At 49.2% G+C, this 20491-nt stretch overlaps 1 protein-coding gene across 2 annotated transcripts in view; it reads right to left on the bottom strand.

Moving 5' to 3' along the window:
- The window catches only part of SLCO3A1 (solute carrier organic anion transporter family member 3A1), a 288987-nt gene that overhangs the window by 50713 nt on the left and 217783 nt on the right, over positions 1 to 20491 (bottom strand). For both annotated transcript variants that reach the window (XM_044761768.2, XM_070495863.1), the window contains exons 3-4: positions 18485 to 18583; positions 9233 to 9496 (exon numbers count right to left, since the gene is read on the bottom strand). In XM_044761768.2, the coding sequence (XP_044617703.1) occupies positions 9233 to 9496; positions 18485 to 18583 (363 nt within the window). The remainder of the gene's footprint in view (positions 1 to 9232; positions 9497 to 18484; positions 18584 to 20491) is intronic.

Raw genomic sequence — 20491 nt, 5'->3', positions numbered from 1 at the left:
CATAGAAAAAATGAATTCTCATGGCACAGCAGGCATGTTCAGCAGCCACCTAGCTGGTTCCCCTGTACCCCGTGTAGGCTGCCATCACCACACCAACGTCCCCCACCGGACCTTGGTCCTGGGCCCTCCTCGCTATCCCACTTGAGGAGCCACCTGAGAGCAGAGATGGAGCAGATCCATGCCTGGACATGGGCACTGTGCCCAGTAAGAGTAGATGCTTAATAAATGCAAGGTGGATTAAAGAATCCAATAAAGAAACAAATGAATGAATTACGAAGTCTTAAAAGGTAGCTGTCATAGTCTCTTAAGAAACATTAACTGTAGAAACAGAGAGCAATTTATGATTGCACCATTAGTGATATTCCACAGGTTTATGGGCCACGATGGAAGTGGGAATAATTAGCTAATGTGGTCATTTCCATCGCTGCTTCTGGAGGCGCCCAAACCATTCCCTTGTCTCCTGTGGGAGGTGAGGCCTGCGGTGCCCAGAAGTCTTCTGGAAGCCAGCCCTACCATGCAATGGGCTTAGACCAGCTGCCTCGGGCTCCAGCTTTGAGCCCACTGTGGCCTTGTCAGATGAGCCTGTCCCCCAAGCTGTCAGACAGCTCCACCTCAGGATGTCCAGGAGCCCAGAGAAGCTTCCTGGCACCCCCTCATTGCCAGCTTTGAGAGAAGGAGCTACAGGTTTCCATTTGCCCATCTTTGGTGAGGCAACAGGCAGAAGGCAGCACATCCCTTGTATAGAGAAGGTTGAGCTTTGAATAAGAAAACACGAAACCATCTGCACAGCAAACGAGCATCCTAGACTGAAACCCAAGGGTCAGATGGGTGTGGATGGGTCAGGACAACCTAGATTTAAATCATCAGCTCCTCACAGCTCCACCAAGAAAGCCCCGAGAGACAAGGAGTATTGCAGCTGCCCGTTAGCTGGTTTAAAGCAAGAACCAGGCGTCCACAGAGCTGTGAGCTGCAGCTCTAAACCAGTGTCATCCGGTCATTTCCCTCCCTCAGGAGTGTGAAGGCAGGAACAGGGGATCACCAGAGGGTTTCAGAGATGGAGACGGGAGCCTGCGAGGCAGCAAGTTAACATGAACAAAAGAGTCCTGTGTTCACATAAGTCTAAGCAATACGCAGTAAAACCAAGTCAGCCAGCTTCTCTTTGAGCCGGCCTTCTCAGCGCCTTCAACACCACGCACCTCAGTGGTGGCAGGGCTGACCGCCTTTAGCATTCATAAAAATTCCAATGATGGGAGAATTTGTCTCTGGAAGCGTGAAAAGAGAAACAGTAACATTCAGAAAACAAAAAGTGAGGCAAAACATCCAAGTTGACATAAATGCCCATCTCTAAGCCTAGGCTTCTAATGTTGGGTTTACAGCAGACCTTTTCAGGGCCTTCAATATGCTAATATCACCTTCAATATGCAGCATCAGCCTCCAAGAGGATCACATCAGAGTGTCCCAAGCTTATTTTGTGAGTGGGTCCCCCCTATTTTATCTTATATACAACTTCCAGGGGAACAGGTCTGATGTGTTAGGCCCTGGTGGAGACCCCTCAAAGGGCGCCCCCCTCCTGTGGAGTTCATTTTCAGCTGGCCTCCTTAGACTCACCTGGGGAGGTTTAAAGACATCTGGATGCCTGGATTACCTGCCCCTAACCCCAGACTCATAGAATCAGAATTTCTAGGGGTGGGGTGTGTTTTGAGGTACCCCACAGGTGATACTGACTCAAATCCTGGTTGGAAAACAATGGCTCATAGGATAAAGCCCAGACACTTCAGGAGGGCGAGGCGAAGGCCCTCAATAATTCATTCATAATTTTACAGAACACTTATTGGGCAGCCTCAGATACCAGGAACTCTGCTTGGTGCGGGAGCTGACACCAGCCTGTCTTCTATCTTGACCTTTGATCAATTCTATTTCCAAAACCAGATGCCTCTCTCCCATCTGCATCTTGGGCATTTCTGTCCCCTGCCTCTGCTCATACCTGCTCCCCAGCCCAGAAGCTCTTCCCTCTCCATCCACAGGGATCCTGCTCATCCTTCCAGATCGGGCCAAAATGCTGCCTTCTTCACGCACCTGTCTTCAAATCCTTCCCCGGTGGTACTTGCTACATCCCTTTGAACCTCTCATAATCCTCGCCACCTTCTATCCTGTATTCAAGCAACATTTCATAAGTGCCCCAAGTTAACATGAACAAAAGAGTCCTGTGTTCACATAAGTCTAAGCAATACGCAGTAAAACCAAGTCAGCCAGCTTCTCTTTGAGCCGGCCTTCTCAGCGCCTTCAATACGCAAATATAAATTATGAATCTCCCAGAGGGTCGTACAGTATACAGATGGCTTCCCAGCTTTTTTGGCCATGTAACGTCTCTTCTCAGTTGTTTTTCTTGTTGATCTGTCTTTCCCTGAGCATCTCAGAGGACTTGTGCTCCAAGGAACTCCCACTGGGAAATGCTGCCTTCTAGTTATTTCCTTTCTTCCTTCCTCCAAAACACTTATGGGGCGTCCACAGTGTGTCAGGCATTGTGCTAGGGGCCCTTGTCTGTGTTTACCTCAGGTGCTTTGCTGAAATAACTGGAGAAGAAAAGCCACGCTTGCTCACAGACATATCCCCTACCACCTGTCCTCCGCACATCCTCCATCAACGCTGATAAGAACACAAGGAAGACGCTGACCCATCTGGTCCCTGAGGACCTATAAAAATGGCTCCTGTGACATGGCAGCATATGACCCACAGGCTGGCACAGATTCCAAGTCTTTAGGAGGGCAGATGGTTTCCTTGGCCAAGGAATCAAGAAAGAAGAAATTAATGGGAAACCCACATGAGATGGGAGAGAACACAACCCTGAAGACAAATCGCATGATAAAAACACTCAGCCATTCAGGCTGCAGAACAAGGACTCTCTGATCACCAGGTTCCTCACAATAACATTACGCTGAAAGGCACAGGCCCCTAATTAAGAAAAATGGAGCAGAAGCCGACTGCTGGCTGGCAGAGTATGGAGGCCTGGCAGAGATGTGGAAGCCAGAGGCGTGAGCTGGGTCCCGCGGCCAGGCCAACCCACATGGAGCCCCTGCTGAGCGGTGGGAGGCACAGTGGAGGGGCAAGTGTGTGCCCTGCCCAAGAAGCAAAACACCTGCCAGGCAGATGCACAAGTAAAGATATGCAGCCTAAAGTCACCAGTGCAAGCCAGCCTGAGCAACTGGGCTGGCAGACCCTCTGCGATTCAGCAGCCTGGGCACCAGGAGCAGACCCTCCCCACACAGGTGGGTCACCTGTGGACTAGTCGTGGCAGTCAGCACAGGTGGCGCTCCCGCCAAGCCTGTGTCCGTGAACGGGTCAAACACGGGCCAAAACTCTGGGAGGGGGCTGGGGGCAAGGAGGGCTTTAAGGAAAGCAGCCAGTTGTGCTGGGCTTGGCAGTCATGTCCACTGACTCGCATGTCCCTCCATTTATCAAATAGGTCTTGAGCACCTGCTACGGAAGGGCAGGAGCAAAGATGCATGAAGCCCTTGCTCTTGTGGAGTGTATGGAGTAAGTGAATAATCACTCGTACAAAGGTGCCATTATGACTATGACAGAGACAGCAACGTGCCTTGGAGCAGGTGCCATCAGGAGGGCAGGAAATCATCCTTGGGGAAATGATGTGTGAGCTGATGCCTGAAGATGGGACCAGAACTCCAGTGGAGGGAACAGCAAAGCAATGGAGGAAATACAGAGGACTAACAGGAGGCTGGCGAGGCTGGGGTGGAGGGAACAGGGGGCAGTGGGGTGAGAAGAGGCTGGAGGAGCAGAACATCACAGGGATCTGTCCCTTTAAGCAGGTGGTGGCAACAGGATCAGGTGTGTTCCAAAATCATCATAGAGTGGATAACAGACCAGAGGGTTGTGAAAAAATCACAGTGTGGATAACAGACTGGAGGGGTCTGGGCAGACTGGAGTGCAGGAGGGACCAAGAGCAGGATGGAGACACCCCTAGGTGGTAAAACCAGCAGATCCCAGTGCTGTATGGCATTAGGGGGGCGGGTAGGGAGAAAGGTGAGGAGGGTGTCAACCCAGGCAGACTTCAACTCCCCTAAAAGGGTAGGTCCTCTCGAGTTTGGCTCTGTATTTTCTCTTTTGGAGAGGGAGCAAGTGGAGCAGAGAGTACGCTTCTCTGAAACGGGAAAGGCTTCGTTCATCTGCCCCAAGCTGGTTCCCTTTTTCTCCTCACTTGGTTCCTTAACAGTCAAGTAAATCCTTGTGGGAAACAGAGGAAAGGGCTCAGGATTGGGAGTCAAGAGATCCAGGTCTGGTCCCAGCTGCACCCTTCATGGCTGCAGGACCCTGGGGACATGGTTCAAGCCCCCCCAGAGTTCCATGTCCTGAGCGGTGGCACAGAGATTAGTAACAACACCCCCCTGAGCAGCCGGACTGTGAGGGCCCAGTGGGAGGCTGGTGTAAGTGCTCTGGAAGTCAGAAACCATCCTCCACGTTTTGGGAGTGGGTTTTAAGACTCTGAGCCTGAAGACCCACCCTCACCCTGCCAGCTGAGCCATCACCTGCTTACACTCGGTGCCGCTATCTATTCTGGGACAGGAAGAGGCCACTTGGCAGTCAGAGTGAAGTGCGCAGAGGCAAGTGTGCTCAGCTTTGCATCGCTCTGCTCTCCCAGTGATCAAAGGCAGGCCTCACCCTTCAGATTTTAAACCTTTGGTACAGTTCCACTTGTCCCAGCTAGAGAGCCCCTCAGAGGGTCGGCATGTGCCAATGCTTGCAAGAAGTCATCCTTCCCTCCCTTTCAGGCTGGCCCCTTGTCGAGAAGACCCATTGTTTAGGGTACATCTGTGCTGCGGCAGCTGGAGTTTCAGGACACTCTGCTGAAAAGTGAGCGAGCACCTGCTGATGCCACTTTTTCTTTAACAGAGTCCGTTTATTGCCCAAAGATGCAGCCTAATGCTGTGGTTACGAAGACAGGCACTGGGCCCTCCCCAGGTTCAAACGCCTGTCCTTACCATCTGTAAGCCTCATTTTCCTTATCTGTAAAATGGTACTGATGCCTCATGGGGCTGGGGGGGTTAAATGTGACAGTGCATGGAAAACAAACATTAGCTGCTATTGTGTGTGTGTGTTTGCGCACATGTGCATGCACGCTGGCAAGAAAGTGTCCATTTGTTTATGCATTCGATCAACCAACATCACCCATGTGCCAGGCCCTGTGCTATGCAGTGGGAATAAAGAGATGAACGAGAGCTTCGTCCTTGGAGAACCCACAAGCTTTAGGGCGGATGCAGACAAGCAGACAGGCCACCACGTAGTGGGGTAAACAAGTGCTGTGCACGGGCTATGTGGACGACAGAGGAATACAGCTAACCTAGCACTGGGCATATGGGGGCATGTGCGCCCAGGGGCTGTAGGGAGCGCTTCCTGGGAGGTGGGGGCCGAGTCCAGCCCAGAAGTGGAGCAAGGGAGGTAGAGCATTCTAGGCAGAAATAGCAGCAAAGAGGACAGTGCACGATGTGTTCCCGGAATCGTACAGAACGTGATGGGGAAGGTGCGCAGCCGTGTAGCTGCAGAAGGGACCCAGATCCTGACCATAAAGGCTTCTCTAGGGCATGTGACACTGGAGACAGTTTCCAAATGAAACACGAAGCTGTGGATGTGAGATTTAACACACGAGCTGATGATAATGCCGTCCATTTGTCTATAACAGCTCCTTGAACTCCTTCCTTTTACAAACCATTGGTCTAGCCTTTTACAAACCATTATGCAAACTCTCAGCATCTAGATCCAGGCCACGTTAGGTGCAGTCCTGGCCCACAAACGGCTGACGGGATAAGAAAAGGGAGGAGTGGACACAAGAGACAGCTGTGAGCAGGCCAGGTATGTCCTGAAAGATGAATCAGCAAAATGCCGTGAAGAACAAGATGAGGGAGGAGGGGCTTTAGAGCCAGGGTGTAAAGGAAAAGTTATTTTGGTGGCACAGAGATGCAAAAACTGTGTCTTGGATTTGCAGACTCCCACCTGGAGGAGACACTGGAGTTTGACAAACCCAAGCATTTGTTCGCCTGCTGCCTGCTTTGTAAATGGTTATGTGACAGTCACTACTGAATGGGGACTTCAGGGCTCCACAAGTAAGCAGTAACAGCTTTTCTGCACAGTATTGGAACAAAACTACAGACTTTCCATCTCTCCCCTTCTTGTAACAGTTGCAAACCCAATGGATGGCTGACTTTGTTGGAAATAGACCTTCAAAGGCTGCTTTTTCGGGAGAGTGCCATCAAAAGTGAACCACAGGCCTGAATTCTTACATCTCTGGAGCTCGGCTTCCTCATCTATAAACAGGAATAAGTAATAATACTGACCTCACGCAGCTGCGGTAAAGATCACACCAGACATCATTATGTTAAAGCCAAGGAAAGTTAAACAGCATGGCCAAGGCTGCATGATCAGGAAGTGGCTGAGCTGGATCTGAACCCAGGTGAGCAGCCTTACAGCTGTCCCAGGATCAGGGGAGGCTGTCTAGTCCCAGTGGGGAGGAGGATAGACTGGCTGCTCTTGGCACAATGCCAGCTCTTCTCAGGGGGCCTTTGCTATCTGTGGAGCATGGCAGGGGACACTGATGCTCAAAGAGAAACTCACTTGCAAGCTCAAATGAAACAGACAAGAAATTGCAACATATAGATTTTTAGAGCAATGTTAATTCCTCTGATAAGAGCAATGCTCAGCTTAACCATACCTGTTAATGTGTAGCATGCAGCATGGAGACCACCAGGTCTCTCAGTCTTCATGCAAATTGGATGAAGAGTTTGGGAGCAGCAGGTAGCACCATGTGGTGCTTTTGGTGGAAATGTCCACGTGGCAAAAACATTTTCTCATGTGGAAAAATGAAGGACCGGGGTGGCTCCCTCTCCATGTGCCAGCACAAGTAAAATCTGTTTATTAGCACAATAGCTCACTTCACTGTATTCTGGCTCCTGGGGATTCTTCTAGACACACTGCCTTCCTTTCCTGCTGGGACATCCTTCAGGTCTATTAATGGACTATTGCTTCTGGGAATTGCTAATTCTAAATTAAAAATCATTAATTATCACCTCTCATAATTAACGGCCACAACGGGTGATCATATGGTCTCGCGAGTCTCAGGCCATCTACCCAACTGTGTACTTGTCACTTGGCCAAAGCTTGTCCAACACTCACCCTGTCATTGCTTCGACCTTGCCTACTGCATGCCTGTCCACAACATGAGCTCCTGAATATAAGCTGCCTTGGTCACCTCTGTGTCCCTGGAGCCTGGCAGGGTCTCGGGAAACGCTGACTGAACTGAACGAATGAGTGAATGAGTGACTAAATCATAACCCAAGAATTCTGAAGCCGAGACATCCCTCATGACTCAGCTCTGCCTCCAATCCAAGAGGTGGGCTCTGCCTGCCTGCCCGCTGTGTTTCCATAACCTTCCGTGCTGTCTGGCTCTGTAGTTCTTGGCACCTTAGACCAGCTTTGCTGGCTTATGGTCTGCCCCTCCACTGGATGGTGAGTTCTTTGATGGCACAGTTCTATCTTTTTTCTCTCTGTATCCCCAGAGATGAGAGATGACAGATGACTGGTGCAGCAATCAGAGCCATGGGAAGGCAGGGCCATCATCCTGGGATGAGGAAAGACCTGGTAAGGCTGCCACTACCTGGGTCCAGGGTGTCCCTCGCCAGGCTCACTCTCAGGCCAGCCCCCTTCATTTCTGTGGATCTGGTGACTGGGCTGCCTATGTATGTGGCTGGCTGTGAGCAGCAGGCATCACCCTCTGGCCACCTGGGGGCTCCTAAAGTGGCCTGTTTGGTGGCCTCTTTTATTAAGCACACACTCCTGGGGGGCCAAGCCAAGGCAACCTCAGAGGACACAAATGGGGTGGCCTTCTTGTCTACTGACGCATTCTGGAACTTACAGGGATGAATTCTAAAGATCTTCTATGGACAGTTTCAAATTATGAATTTGGTAGAAACTATCACAGAACGTGGGGTCAGACATGACATTAGGTTATTAAATTAGTCTCTTCTGGGAATTAGCACGAGTTCTTTCGATTCCTCACCGACTAACAGGTGCTATTAACAGACAGTCTTCCACGAGCCGTGCTTTAATTCTCATGGCCACGCTGTCACTTAGGAATGGTGTTACAATTTTACACTGGTGGAAATGAAGCGTGGAGAAATTAATGATCGCAGAGCTGGTGAAGAGCAGAACGGGGATCTGAGCTCACGCAGCCCGCCCGAGGTTCCCTCCGTGGTCCTCAAGCATCTCCACAGAAAGTGCACCTCGTTATACAAAGCTCATTAGGGGGACTTCCACCAAATGTCTAAATCGGGCACCTGGAGGACTGCAGCTGTGCCTGTGAGGGCCAGCCTGGCTGTGCGCCCAGTTCCTGCAGAGAGGTGACTGTCCACCTTTCTCCCACCCCGGCTTGCTCCTGCTCACTTCTAAAATCCAGCAGGTTCCGCAGGGGGCACGAGGAAGGGGTTTTGTGAATTAAGGCCAGGACAGACACTGAGCAGCTTTTCAGGCTGTGCTGTCATTTCTCTCGCCTTTCAGAGACTGTGCCAAATGTGGAAACAACCCAGGGGGCTTCTCATTCTCATTCCGCATCATTGTTTGTGTCTTACCACATTGTAGAAAAGAAGCATTTTTTTTTTTCTTTTAAAAATGACTGCGAGACCCTTGCTGCATTCTAAAGTGTGACTTTGTTATGAAGACTGAGTTAATATTTCTTTCCAGAGGAATGCATCTCTCGTCTCTCATGGAGGGGATGGAAGGACAGAGAGAATCTAAAGAAATACACTTCGGATGTGGCTTTTTAAGAATGCCTGGATCAGGCACAGGGATGCAACTTCAAACAGCCTTCACTGCCGCGATGTGCTCGCAAACGGCCTGAAAGAGCCCAAAAGAGCTCCAGGAAACGTCTAGCCTCCTCCTTCCCCCTCTCACTTTCTTCCTTCTACAGACATTTACGTTTATTATACGTCAGGTGCTGGTCAGTCACTGGAGAGTCTGCAGGAGAGATTGGTCTGTGTCCCTTCACTAAATAGTAGCTATTGGTCCTTTCCATCTCAGGGATAAGTTAAGCATCATATTGGCGGAAGCAAATCGTGTATAACAGATAGGATTCTGCCTCAAGGCCCCGTACACCCAGTCCCGAGTGCCCCCCTTTCCCTGACCCGCCTCGATTGCCCCATGACTCTGGCCCCTGCAGACCAGGTGCCTTCACCTCTCAGTTGTTGGAAGCAGGAGGCGCTGCTGTCCGGCTCCAGGGGGTGCCTCAGGACCCCGTTGCTGGGCTTGGGCCTCTCATACTCTCTTTCGGGGAGCATGGCCTGCTCGCTCTCCATGGCAGGGTCTGAGTGCGGGGGCAGAGACTGTGGAAACCCGAACATCAAGAGGGAAGAGAAGAAGAGTAAGGCACCGCAGAGCAGGAAGCCACCCCACCAGGCTCCGATCCAGCGGGGGTCGTCCGGAGTGATGTCCAGGTTACCTGCAATGGGAAAGAGCACAGTTACTGGAGGGGACATGGTGGGGCCGGGACTTAGCTGGGGTTTTGAGTCAGTTGCACAGACAGGCCGAAGGCTCTGGAAACAGCTGGGGGTGGGGAGGAATGGATGCCCAGTTAAGCAGCTTATCGTTCCACATGGGCGCTTCTGTTTCTCCCAAGGCTGAAGGCTGATCGCTCTCCCTCCTTCATTTGCTTGTCTGCTCTGTACTTGTATGAGTCTAAACAAAAACAGCGAGAAGCCAGACACCCTCAGAATTTAGGCTGGAACTGACTGGCTTGGCAGAGGCCCCAAGGTGTGCTAACAAAACACAAGGCAACAGAAACGTTTATTGTTCAAGTGTCTACATTTACCAGGTAAATTCACTCACACCCCGACAAAAGAGCAGCTAACCTGAGATCCCATTCAACGCTCCACCCCCTGTCTTAAATCGGGTTCACAGATCATAAGGGGTGGCACAGAATGGAAGTCAAGAGCCAGGAGACCTGGCTTGAAATCCTGCCCACTCCTCGCTGTGCGACCTCACGCCAGCGATCTGCACTCTCTGTGCCTCGCCTGGCTGACCTACACCACACCGATACTGATGACAGTACTTACCTTATGAGCAGTTGAAAGATGGAATGAGCCACATCCCAGGTAAGGTGCTCAGGATACTGCCCGGCCTGTGCTCGAGCATTACTCGACGTTTGCTTAATATTTATGGCTAGGGTCCTGCTTCCAAGCTGCTAGTGGATAGGTTAATTCAAACCTTTGTGGTGGCCTGCAGTTTGGGGCCAGCCCTCTAGTAAAAAGCTTTGTAGCCAACTTACATGCTTAAAGGCAGTATGCACATGGTTTGGCTGTCTTGTACTGTTATTTCTTTGATTTGCAGCTGAAGCCATAAAGATATAACTACAGCTTGCCCCTGGGTTGATTTTTTTTTTTCCCCTTTCTCTACAACTGCCTTTCACAGCAGCGCTCCCAGAGGAGCTGGTTGGAAATGTCTCTTTGAGGGTAATCCCATGCCCAGGGAGCATCGAATGAAATTGTTGGAAACCTGGGCCACAGCCTATGAGCTAAGAAGTAACAGGGCCACAGGCCTGGACCAGATGGATGGACAGGCTTGGGAGGAGAAATGACCACAGGCACCAGACGACCGCTACACCATCTGTAAAATGCTCTCCCTGAAGACTCTTCAGCTAACACTAATGAAAACGCCAGCCATCATTTACTGAGGGTTACTCAGCACCAGGCATTATGCTGAGTGCGTTCTTAACGGTTCCAATCACAGCTGCCCACAATCCTACAAGATAGAGTCTTGTATTATCCCTATCTTAGATAGAGACATCAAGGCTTAGAAAGGTTAGGCACCCTGCCAAAGTTCACAGAGTGGAAGATTGGAACACAGGCATTCAGACGCCAAGGGCCATGCTCTTTACTGTCTACTACACTGCCCACCCCCTTTCTTTTTTTTTTGAGGAAGACTAGCCCTGAGCTAACTGCTGCCAATCCTCGTCTTTTTGCTGAGGAAGACTGGCCCTGAGCTAACATCCATGCCCATCTTCCTCTGCTTTATATGTGGGACACCTACCACAGCATGGCGTGCCAAGCGGTGCTATGTCTGCACCCGGGATCCGAACCGGCAAACGCCGGGTCGCCAAAGCAAAACGTGCGCACTTAACCACTGTGACACCAGGCCAGCCCCTGCACTGCCCCCTCTTGATTGTCTGGACTTTGTTTTGGGCTCCCTGGAGGCCCTGTAGCAGATGATTAATTCCTACACTTCGTGCAATGGGCCTAAGACCATCGACTCTTCTGGTAAATGGCAAGTTGGCCTTTGGAACATGAGTGACCTTTGTTCAGGAGACCTTCATAGCAAACTAGCAGCAATAACCAGGGCACTGCAAGGGACCAGGTGCCTTTTTGTAACTGCACGCCAGAAAGGAGAGAGTGTAAGTATGATGCGCTTGGAGCTGAATCCCAGCTCTGCTACTAACTAGCATGTGATACTGGGCAAGTTACTTACCCTCTCTGAGCCTTCGTTTCATTATTTGCGAAATAAAGATGACATCCACCTAGCATGCTTGCAAGGATGAGAGGCAATGAGCAAAAATACCCTGATACATAGTAGGCTCTTCATATATGGTAGTTCTTATTATTTTTACTTTTAGGTATGTATTTACATGAATGGCAATTTTAAGATACAGATCTTTTAGAAGAGCATGACACGGGAAAACACAAGGTGATCTTGAAGCATCTTTATGCAAACAAGAGAAGAGCTAAGGAAGTAAGATTGCCTGGGGTAGCGAAACAAGAATGTTTTCACCAGTCACTGACTGTGTTTCTTCACCTGCTGCCAAGCGATGAATGAAAACAAAAGACTTAGGTAAAGGGAGCTACAGTATTTCCCTCCATTGTCTATGGGCTCCACAAGGGGGAAGTGAAAGCTGGCAGATGTGAGGCAGCAGAGAGAGAGAAACCCTGGCAGTTGTTTGGAGAAACAAAATTAGTAGCATGTAGTCATATTTTAGGTAGGAAGTTAGTGACTCTCCTCTGTGTGAGAAAACATCCCAGGGAGAGAGGCTGTGGTGGGGGAGGCGGATGTTTGTGTGAACGTGTCGTTTCGCTCCCTGTAGGCATGTGCACGCATGCGGAAAGCCAACATTTGCTCAGGATTTGTAAGATGGGGAAGAGCAAGTGATGTCAGACCAAGGCACGCCTGCCACTCAGGCCAGAGAGCGTCTGTAGGAAGACGTGTAGAAGGCAGGACTTTGTGGATCTAGGAAAATCACAGCTGGCCATTTGGGAAAGTACTGATTTTTTTTCCCTCCATTTCAATTATCCAGAGCACCGTGGCAGGGAGAGAAATAACACGCTGAGAAGAAAGCACTCAGCCTTGGGGCACGCTGCCCGCAGGAAGGGGCCGGCGTAGTGAGCAGAGTTCCAGTCTGATTTTGGTGGTTCCCGGGAAGACGACTGATGCATGAAGCCAGTTTGGGAAACATCGTTTCTGAGGCATTTCCTTTCTTTACCCACCTCCACAATAAGAGTATTTTTATGACGCGTTTTGGCTAGTCAGGGTGAAAATCTCCTTCCACAGGCCTGGCAGCTGTCACTGCTTAGGGGATACTGTCCTGGAATCACTGAGGCTGAGGGAGAGTTCCTTCTGTGTCAGCTGGCAAAGGAGGGTGTGGTAGACATCACTGATGTCTGCCTTCGGATCTCCTCTTCTGAGAACAAGGAGGATTACTCTTCCCTAAGTGTGAAGTTAGGTATGGCCACAGGCCACAGAGTTTTGCCAATGAAATGTCACCAGGGGAACAGGTGTCACTTCTGGGTGTGGAGGTATGTATGAGCTGGTGTGTGGCTTGGCCGTGCTCTTCTTCCCTGCCTGATCATGGAAGCATCTGGAATCCTCTTGAGATGGTACCTGAGAGGCTACAGTGAGCAAAATGTTCCGCTGACCTGTGTCAGATATACTGCACGAGGAAGAAATAAACCTTTAGTATTATTCTAAGTCACAGAGATTTGGGGGATGTTTGTTACCACAGCAGAACCCAGCCTACCCTGACTAGCACAAAAGGCTTAGGAAATAAAAATGCATGCTCTTTAACAACAGTGGTCCTGGGCAGGCTTAGAAAAACAAAAGTGTTATTTTAGGTACAGGCGGGGGCAAGGCATGAAAACCCCTTTACTTCTCTTTCAATCTGGTTCTACTTAGTATCTTGATCTTAAAAAATTACTGCAGTTTAAGCCTTTTGGCGAAGGCTGCTGTCAGTAAGATGCCCAGAGCAAAACTAAAAAGCACTAATCTCTCTCACTGACTTGAATATATCAAATTGCCAATGACACCAGCACCATGGATGAAGAAAGACGTTGAAAGAAGCAAGTGGGAACAGTATCTCAAGCTTTGGGAACTGCCTGAGCAAAGGCGTGACATCCTCAAGGGACCCTTGAGTCAACTAGTGAAACTCCCTCCAGGCACCTGTCTATCCCTTGGTCATTCCAGGCACTGCGAAAAGATGCTAGAACAGGAGCTGAAGTGGAGCAAGGACAGCTACCCGCTGGGTCGTCAGGATGGAAATGTCTGCCTGCCATGAGGCTGCCCGATTCGGGTCTGCCTTTGTATAGGTGTCTACAGGCTTAGAAGGACTTCTGCTTTACAAGATTCATTTTTCTAACCCTTCTATGTCTTGGAACAGTGTTTTTGTGGTTTTGTTGGCTAAGTTGAGCAAGCTTTTGGCAATTGTTTGCTCCCTCTGCTGAAGGTCACGTAAGCACATGAGGTTGAGATTTCCACCCATTTCCCAACCACTACCATTATAGGTTGAAAACAAAAATCACGGGGAGCAGGGTCAAACCAGTTTAAAACTAACCAACCAAGCCATGCGGATACCCGAGACTGTGGGAAGGGCAGATCAAACTGGGGACACTTACTTCTTACTCCAGGGCCACGCTACTGATGTGTAAGTGATTCTAAGCCTCTCTGGGTAGTTTTATTTTTTTCTTCAGTCCATGTACCTATTTGGCTAACCTATTTTGCAAAACTTTTGCCATGGGACTCAAGAATTCCAAGAGTATCAAGTTACAGACCTAATTAGAACTTGGAGACAGGGAGGGGCTGAGGGTCGAGGGCAGTAGGGAACCTTCAGGATCCCAGCCCTTGGGCTCATTAGTCCAGCATGAAGGAATCTGGCGACAGCCGCCAGCCCCAGCGTGGCAGAGAAGGAGGCTCACAGCTTGTCGACCTTTTTCGTGAAGCAAACAGATGGATATATTTTATTCCAGCTGCAAACACTATGCGGCCGTACAGGGCTGGCTGGCGCACGTCTTAGGATGGATGTGCTGGTGAAGTCAGGTCATCTCAGCGAGACCTTTGTCCAAGGAAAGGGGCTGTCTTCTGGCTAAATTCCTAGGGAGGTTTCAGGGAAGCAAGCCGCTCAGGTTGGGGTCAGACAAGCCTGGGGTTTGGATCCTACTAGCTGTGGAAATGAGTTAACCTTGAGAGTCCCTCATCATACACCAGGCACGGGGCTAAGTGCTTTGTGTGATTAATTCATGTGATCCACGCACAGACCCACAAGGAGAATGTCCCCAGGATCACACAGCTCGTGAGAGGTGTGGCTTGGATTCACATGGAGGTCTGATGTCAGTGCCGAACTCAGAACTCACAATCCTGCATGAGGACGCCTCGTTTGTTAAATGGGGTGAATAGGACCCACCCTCCCATGGGAACCTTCTGAGGTTCAAATGAGGCCATCTATGTACAGCTTCAATAAGTGGTCAGTTCATGGTTCTGTCATTATCCATCCCCTTCTTCCGATACAGCCACAATGTTAAGGTTGGTCAGTTCAATGCTTCGGGGTGGAACCTGCTGGCAACTCCTTCTTTTTTCTAGATCCTATTCTCGACTGGCATCCGTGTTACAAAGATATTCTAAAAAAGAAGTTCTGGGGGCACCATCGTTCCTTCCCCTGGCTGTCACAGGAGGCATCTACTCTGCATGAGAAGAGGGACAAAGGGAGCCACAGAGGGATCAAGCACAGATGCAAGGCACAGCCACAGGATCCCCGTGTCTAAGTGCAGCGGGGGAGCACTCCCGGGAGCGGCCCCGAGGTCTCTCTGCCCCATAGCTGGCCCATCCCTAAAAGCAGCTGCCTCCCATGCACCCCCAGCTTCACCCACTCCCAGACTGCAAAAGGCTGCCTCACTGGTCTCTCCTTTTTACCTTGTTTCCTTGGCTGCCACCAGGTTGCATGAGCAAAAGCACGTTCTCTCCTCCATCTGCTCTGTCACAAGGGCCCTCCATGGACCTGCCACCCCACAATTCCAGGCCACTGCTCTTCACAGTTCCCCATCCAACTCTCAACGGGGATTTCAGAAACATGTGGCTGTGTGCATGGCCCCTGTGTATTCGTGCTTAAGGACACACCCCCATAGGCTGGACACACAGGGGCTGTGTCTGAGTTGGTGAGGAAAAGACAGGGGAGCGTCATCTCTAAAGAACTGAGAAGGCCCTTCCTCAAAATACAGCCCAAATTCACTCACAGAGAGAATGACAAGTTTCAGTCACAAGATCAGAAAAATAAAAATTGCTGGGAACTAGAATTCTGTGGCTGGCTCCCTAATAGAATAAATTATATTTTTCTGCCCTCTACTGGTCAAGAGCAGCACCGGCCTTCCCAGGGCCTTCAGAAAAGACACAAACAAAGATGGTGACTCACAATGCATCCTTCCATTCCTTAGAGACACAGGAGACCGGAAGTGAGCTATTAACCTGTTAGTCGGGCGAAGGCTGTCGTCAGCAAGATGCCCAGAAGGAACAGAAACGCACCCATCTGCCTTCTGTAAGGGGAGGCTGCAAGCTGCCAGTGAGTCTAGAACCATGGATGACGTGACTTCCCTCTGGGCCTTGAAGGATGAGGAAAGATGTTGAACAGAATGGGGTGGGGACAGCACGCCAGGCTGAAGGAACAGCTGGAGCAATACTTAGGGGACTGTGAGTGCACCAGCTAAGCCCCCTCTGGCCACTTGTCTACCCCTTGGTCATTCCAGGCACTAAGAAAAGATGCTATTTCATCCCCAGGTGGGAGCTTGGTGAGGGGAATCTTGAAGCAGAAATATCCACATGCACGCTTGCTCAGGAGACCTGGGTCTTATACACAGATACACCGCTTGGATTGGGCACATCCTTGTGCCTCTCTAGGCCTCAGTTTCCTCATTTGTCAAATGAAAGAGTTGGAAGAGAATGATATGTGAGGTTCATTCTGGCTCAGAGACTCTGGTAATCCACAGGCCTTGATTCAAGGGGGTCCCTGCTGACAGGCTGAGGGCAAAATATGCTGCCCAGCCACCTAGCTTCTCCTTCCAGGTAGCCTTCCCATGGCACTGGGAGTGCACCCCTCCCCAACCACCTTTTGCTATTCCTGTCTTGCGCTGCCTTCAGTGAACGCAGCAGAAGCTGGCTTTTTTGTCCATATGAGCAAGATGGCAGCTGACTCGCATCACATGTCATTTCTCTGAGGCCACCCCTCATCCCACTCATTACAGAGAGGGTTCAAAGGCGACCACTCCTGCACCCAGCAGCAATGAGTCCCCTCCCGAACAGACCCAGTGCTTCAAAAGAATAAATAAAAAAGGCTGCGTGTGCTTGATTTTTCTTTTTTCCCCACTTGAAAATCTGTAACATCGTTAGCTACAAGTAAATATATCAGTGGGATTAATGGAGTGAACCAAAAAGTGACTTGATTGGATTTAAAACTGCATTATTTCTTTGGGGTGAATTAGCAAATTTAGCACTGTCGAGAGATGATGGATGGAGGACCCGGGGACTGAGAGTTCTTATCGATCCTGAGAACAGATCAGCAGAAGGACGAGAAGCCGGAATGGCTTCCCGCACTCTGTTTTCACAGAGAAAGGAAATATGGCTTCTCTGCTCACTAGACTTCACAGGAATACAGGCTTCTCTTTTGGGCAGGCGGTCGAGTTGTGACCACATATGGTGGGCAGGGTCTAGGATGGTCTCCAATGATCCCCACCCCCTGGTATTCATGTCCTTGTGTAATGATCCCTTCACCTGAGTGTAGACCAGAACAACTGGCTTGCTTCTAACACACAGAATGCAGCAGACACAATGCAATGTCACTTCTGAGATTAGGTCATAAAAAGACCATGGCTTCTGTCTCAGGTGCTCTCTCATGCATGCTCCCTTGGGTTGTTTGCTCCAGGGAACCATGGGGAGGTAGCCCTGTGGAGACGCCCATGGGAGGGAGCCTGAAAGTGGATCTTGCAAGGCCCAACAGCCATGGGAGTGAGCTTGGGAGTGGATCCTCCTCCAGGTGACCTTTGAGATGACAGAGGACCAGGTAGACACCTTGGTTGCAGCCTCTTGAGAGACCCTGAGCCAGAACCACCCGGCTAAGCAGCTCTTGGATTCTAGATGCACAGAAACAAACTGGGACATAGTAACTGTCTTGTTTTAAGTCACTAAATTTAGGGTAATTTATTACACAGCAATAGCAAACTAATATACTACATGACTTGCCATGGACACTGAAATGTGAGTAGAAACAACGTGTGTGTCATTTCTGAGCAGAAGCTTCAAGAGCCAGTGCGAAACTTGCCAAAGTCTGGTTTCCTGCCTTGGCAACTGTGCAGGCTGGGGTCAGACCAAACTTCTGTGAGCCTGGGTCCCGGAGTGACCACAATAAGCCAAGTCTCACCCTCCCCAATACCACCAACCTACACTGGATATTCAGTGTGAGCAGGAAATAAACTTTGGTTGCATAAACCACTTAGATTTGAGAATTGTTTGTTACCACTGCATAACCTAGCTCATCTTGACTAGCACTCTGGTCAGTCAAAGTGTGCTACGGGATTGGGGAGCCCAGAGCAATCAAGAAAGGCATTTGCTCTTCCTGCTAGGAACACAAGAAGTGTTGCTTGAAACGGTTCTGAGGTATGCTATGCTTCCTTATAGAGGCCACCACAACCGTGTCCTATAGAAAGAATTTTCAAATACTCTGTCTCATTGACCCCATTCGTATACTTGCACTTTCAGAACACATGCTCCAACTTTTGATTAGAAAGTAGGGTCCTCATATAAGTTAACTGGCCAACATTCAGTGAGAATGTGTACATGCCAGGCATTGCCACCAGTATCCTCTCATTTACTTCTCACGACAGCCCTGTGAGGCAGGTGCAATGATCATCACTCTTAAGATGAGGAAAATGCAGCTTTGAGGAATAAAATCAACTATAGGAAGTTATTTCAGCCTCTAGGTAGACATTGGCAGAACATAGACTTGAGTCCAGGCCCTCTGGACCAACCCTCACGCTCTTTCCTTCTATCTCAGGTGGGCCACTGGCCACAGAGGTGGACGCATTAAGGGGGCCGCTTAGTAGGAAGGTTTTGGAACCCATAGGCTGAAGGCTCCTTTACAAGGAAGGAAACGCTTGGGGATGGTGGTAAGAAATTGAGATATATTCCTTACTTGTGTCAATGAAGACAGCATCCACATAGATTTTGGTACAGAAAGAGCCCAGGATAAATCCACAGGCTGGTCCAAATACCAGCATCGTGAACAGGATTCCTGAAAGGAGATGAAACAAAGATTAGATTTTAAAAAAAGGCAATTGAATGAGCAAAATAGTCAAAAATCAAGGAAATTATTTTACATTGATCAGAGGAGAAATCTGATTATACAAATGACATGACAGGAATTAGTCTAAAAAATCCCAGAGGAGGGAAACCCAGTATTTCTAATTTTGGAAGCTCTTGAAGCGCTATTATGCAGGAATTCTATAGTTTTGGTAGATTGCTTTGAAATATTTGTGGGCCCCAAGTACCCAAAAATCATAACATATTAAAATACATTCACATCCATCATTTAGTATTTTTTCTGCCATAAACATTTTGGAAAGGATTTTTGTAATTTCGCTTTTACGTTTATCTGTCTTTACGTAATTCATTTAATTTATGGTTGGCGAAGATTTCTCAGCACCCCTTGTGCAAACTCAGGAGTTCTTGGGAAGTGAGAAAAGTCGAAGCCACAAATTATTTTCAAATGTAATGAAATGTTTACGGGCATTAAATTTCCCAAATAAGAAAGCCGACATAATGGTATGCTTGGAGAACATTTGATTAGATGTCATATTAATTTCAATTCTGCAGTGTCCCCTCGTCACTCAATTCTGCAGTGTCCCTTGCTATCTGCGGTCGCTGTAATAGCTGTTCAGGACTCCAGCTTTTCCGCAGGACTTGAGAAGATGGTACTAGGCACGTGCTTATGGAGCTGACAGATATAGTACCTGGAATTCTGCACAAAACTTTTGGATCATTCTGGGAAAAGTACTGAGGCCACATGAAAACCCACAGGCTGTATCTATTCAATTAAATTTCAATTTGGCAAATGTCTCCAGAGCACTGACAGTTCCCAAGGCCCTGGGAATAAACACATAGGTAAAAAAGGAGCCCTTCCCTCAAGAAGCTGGCTGCCTTGAGGGGACAATCAACAATATGTGGTCAATCCAACCCAAATAGGCAGCCAGAGGGTGGTTGCTAACAGGTCCACATGGGCACAGGAAGGACGAGGGAGGAGATGAATTTGACCAGAGGAAATCTGGGTCCAGTGGAGGGTAATTTTGGTCTGTTCGCAGGGGTAGACTAACTCGCTGGAATTCTCTCGGAGATGTCATCATGGAACCACTCAAATATTCATCCAATTAACACTTACTGAGCTCCTTCCCTGTGCCAAGCAGTATTCTCAGGGATGGGGATTCAGCATTGAACCAAACAGTCAAAAACCCCAGCCTTCCTGGAGCTCAGACTTGGAGGGGGGAAGAAACACAATTTCAGAAACTGTAGTCAGGAGCTCAAGTGGTTTCTAAATTCCCAGCAAAGGAAGCCATGACTTCCCGATTTACAGACAGGAAGCGGAACCTCAAAGCAGTTGCTGGAAGACAGCTTGTAAGGAATGCTGTTTGATGAAGAAAGGAATGAAAAGAGGATGATTTATCTCGTAGAAATGGGGCTGAATCCACTCTCAGAGAAATCCTACTCAGTGATTTGGAACAATCTAGAAATTCAGGTGTCTCAAAACTGCCTCTCCCACAGCCACCCAGAGACGCCTGGTCTCACAGTTATTCCGGTCTATAGGAATCTGGGGAGAAGCAACACCCACCTTATTAGTACATTGGCTCTGGATTGTCACAACTTAGATTAAGATGACCAAACAGAGAAAGTTGGGGGTATTATCGGAAAAGTCTAGAATATGAGGCTCTTTCAGGTATGGGCTAGAATTACGGAGGGTGACCTTAGTGGGGTAGGGTCAGGGAGCAGAGCTAATCTTGGCCGCATTCCCTGGGTGGAGGAAAGTGAAGCACGAAGTGATGCTGAGAAAGACATGGGGACCGGGGCATGGAGAGGGGGCGTCCAAGGCAAGGGCAGCACCCAAGGGAGACTGAAGATTTCTGCTCCAGGGCAAAAAAAATTGTGAAGC

Source organism: Equus asinus, chromosome 2 (assembly GCF_041296235.1).
Source record: "Equus asinus isolate D_3611 breed Donkey chromosome 2, EquAss-T2T_v2, whole genome shotgun sequence".
NCBI classification, from domain to species: Eukaryota; Metazoa; Chordata; class Mammalia; order Perissodactyla; family Equidae; genus Equus; species Equus asinus.
The sequence above is the reverse complement of the archived record's forward strand: the minus strand, read 5'-3'. Positions and strand labels throughout refer to the sequence as shown.